At 38.2% G+C, this 3487-nt stretch overlaps 1 protein-coding gene across 3 annotated transcripts in view; it reads right to left on the bottom strand.

The window, feature by feature from the left end:
• srpk1b (SRSF protein kinase 1b) overlaps positions 1–3487 on the bottom strand; it is a 24934-nt gene that overhangs the window by 9004 nt on the left and 12443 nt on the right. For all 3 annotated transcript variants that reach the window (XM_005731375.1, XM_005731374.1, XM_005731376.2), the window contains one exon: positions 402–529. In XM_005731375.1, the coding sequence (XP_005731432.1) occupies positions 402–529 (128 nt within the window). The remainder of the gene's footprint in view (positions 1–401; positions 530–3487) is intronic.

Genomic DNA, 3487 nt, shown 5'->3' with positions numbered 1-3487 from the left:
CTGTTTCTCCTCCCTGAGGTGAAGTGTTGATAATATATTATCATCATCATCAGTAAAAAGGTTTACAGAGTTTAAAACATGTAACATTTTAAGTGTTACAGAAAGCCTGGGTGGCATGTTCACCAGCTTTACATCTATACTGGACAACACTGGAACTTTGTTTTGGCTCCAGTATAGTGGTGGCTTTGAAGCATGAGAAGACGACAGCCTGTCTGAGAGAGGTGTTGAAGATATTTCTGAGGATGTGTTAGCTGAGACCCAGTTTTTTCTTGGGACACTTTAGTTTGCCTGCTTGTTGAGTTCCTTCATGCATTTAAAAAAAAGAAAAGAAAAGAAAGAGAAAAAGGACACCCCTCACACACAAACACACATTTCATTGTAAAGAGTAAGAGAGATCGTACCCCTGCAGTAGTCGTTGGGGTCCTCCTGTTCATCGTCATCAGAGCCCAAGATCTCTTCATCCTGCTCTGGTAACGGAGACTCTGCCTGACCTGGCTGAGAGCCGCCTCCACGGCCATGAGGCTCTGGTCTGGGTGAAGAAGAGAACCAGAGAGACAGGGGTGGTAAAACAGACAGGAAAGTGTGAAATTCAGGAACATAAATGACAGGAAGAAAGGGAAGTGTGAAAGAAAAAACATTGACGGCTGAAAAGCTGGTGAAAGATGATGTCAGACTGGCTCACAAAGATGGACGTCAAAGAGTTTACAGCAAGGTTTTATCCAAAATAAACTCATGAACAACATCAAGGATCAGGAGAAATTCTCAATCCACTAAAAAGTACAAGTGTAATGTTTCTGTGATGACAGCCATTATGGAAAGGGTCTGAGCTTCAATGTATTAATATTGATGTATATATGTAAGCCAGGATACTTTTGACCCTGTCTGGATCAGAGAAGATTCTAAACAAATTGAGACTTGTGCACCCAATTCTTGTTTTTTAAAATCATTAAAGATGTATGCTGTACAATCATTCCAATCAATTAAAGGAAATCATTAAAATTAGCATGAAATTCATATCCAAGGTGAGTGGATGTAAACCTCTGAGAACAACTATACATCAGTAGTAATCATCTGACTCTACTTGGTTACTTGTTATCAACTGAATAACAAGTAACCACAGTTAGCGTGTATTTTGAGAAAGAATCAGTTAAAGTGAAATGATGTCATGTTAAGCTCCTTAATTTCCAGTAGCCGGCAACACAATGCTGCAGTGGTTAGCAGATCGTGGTCCTGGGTTTGTATCCGCCGACTATTCTGTGTGGCAAGTGAATGTTCTCCCCGTGCCTGTGCAGGTTCTACTTTGGGAACTCCCTCTATGTGTCATGGTGCATCCCGGAATAAGTTGGAAGTTAAAATTCGAGTTCCCAGTTGCAATTAAAAAAAAATGTTTTTCCTTGCTTTTCCTGGTACACGCCAAATCCAACATCCAAGTTCCGAGGTATCTGGAACGCAGCATTAAGGTGCAGGCATACCCTTTGCATTGGTCACTTCATGTGCTGCCGCAAAGATGATCATGCAATCACTTCTATTTATGCTCGGTATTAAGGTGGAGACAGCCACTGCAGTATTCACCTGAATAATAGGTGTCCCCACTCAGACAATATAGCAACATCAGCGCTGACATGTGAAGAGAAGAACTCAAAACCACAAGCTAGCACATTGCCGAATGCTTTTCCACAAAGTCTCATCTTTTCAAACTATTGCAACATCCGCCCCAATAGAATCTGTAAACTTCTGAACTTCTGCTCTGAAATATCAATAAAATGGTGGAAAAAACTGACGGTAAGAAGGCCTTAGGTTTCTAAAAGACTGGCGACCTCTCCAGGCTGTACCCCACCTTCTAGCCTATGATAGCCGGGGTAGTCTCCAGCACCCTCTTAACACTGAACTGGATAAACAGAAGAAATAGATGGTTGGAAAAGGAAATGGATATTCAAAATCATCATTAAATCTACAAGTTACAAAGAAAATACTTTATTTATTTATAGGATTGTGTATTTTTAAAAGTAACATGGGGCACTTTTTTCTAAAGTGGTGACTTTATACATACGTTTACATGCCAAAACCATTTCTCCCCGCCCTAGGAGGTCTGACAAGCGCATCACAGATATTTACTCACTCCTGAGAGTCCGAGGAATTTGGGTCAAAGTGACTTCATTTAAATATTAGGTTATACACATTTAAAAAAACAAAACAAAAAACCCAAAAAAAAACAATAACGCAAAGTGAAAATGTTTTTTAAAAAAAATTGAAATGCAGTAGTATTTTGTTTTTGAGCAGTTTTTTCATCACACTGTAGGTGTACAGAGACGTCGGTCAGGACAAGAACAATGCAGTACAAAATTGGATCAGAGAAGCCAAGTGGCCTGGTTAGCAGAGCTGCTGCGAAGCGGGGCATTTTCAACTTATAAATTCTTTCTTATTTTACCTCCTGAGAGTCCAAAGCCTTTTTAACAATTAGAAAAAATTACATTAAAAGAGCAAAACATGTATTTTTCCACAAAAACATATTTCCCCCCCCAAAAAAACATGCTTTAAATTATTCCCGTGCTTTACTTTATTATATTACTGTTATTTTCAGTTATTTAATATATTTATTATTATTATTTGGCTCCATTTTAATATCTAATCTTCCACAGGCTTCCCTTAATTCAGTTTGTCATCCTTCTCCTTTCAAGTAATATTAGACATAATTTACTCAACTCCACTGTAGCACATTTCTGGAGTAGCATTTGAAATAAATAATAACAGCATGAAAGCAAGTGCCAGCATCAATGAGAGAAACTGATGTAAGCTCTTAAGCTCCAGAATCTATTTTGTTTTTTAGCTACACACAGGATGTAAAGCAGAAAAAGAGAAGAGGTGCGTGACTTGCGTTTCCTGAAAAACACCACACAGAGACTGAAGCATCTTACTTTGCATGGCAACTGGATTCTCGCAAGGTTTACAAGATCATGAACTTTCTAAGCTTTGAGCTACGTGTGTGTATTTATACCAAAGTGTGCAACAAGAAACTGCAGGCCAATAAGGTAACAACCATTATGGGTCTTCATAATGTCACCATTTCTAATGCAATTTTATCTTTATTTAAATATGAATTATAATAATAATCTACTTCAATACTTTTGACGTAATTACCTACAATTTGAATCCATAGTGTCAGGTTGTAGAGCATCACCAAAAACAATGTAGTGATGTACTGCACTAATATATAATATCACCAAAGAGAAATACCATGTAGTTAAATATATGATTTAGGCTCACGATGGTTAACTGAGCAGGATGTGCAGTGGTAATCTAAAAATGATTAACTGCATATTAAAAATCAAGTCTACAGGTGCTCATACTGGAAAATTCAAAGTGAAAGAGACACAGTGTTTATTTTGTCAAACAAACATGTTTGAAGTCAAACAACTCCGGAAGACGATCAAAGCAGCCAAACGTGAGTACAGGGACAGGGTGGAGCAACAGTTTGACAACCCTCGGA

Source organism: Pundamilia nyererei, unplaced genomic scaffold, assembly GCF_000239375.1.
Source record: "Pundamilia nyererei isolate P.nyererei 1_Seehausen unplaced genomic scaffold, PunNye1.0 scaffold00042, whole genome shotgun sequence".
Lineage (NCBI taxonomy): Eukaryota > Metazoa > Chordata > Actinopteri > Cichliformes > Cichlidae > Pundamilia > Pundamilia nyererei.
Note: the sequence above shows the minus strand (reverse complement) of the source record. Positions and strands in the feature narration are given on the sequence as shown.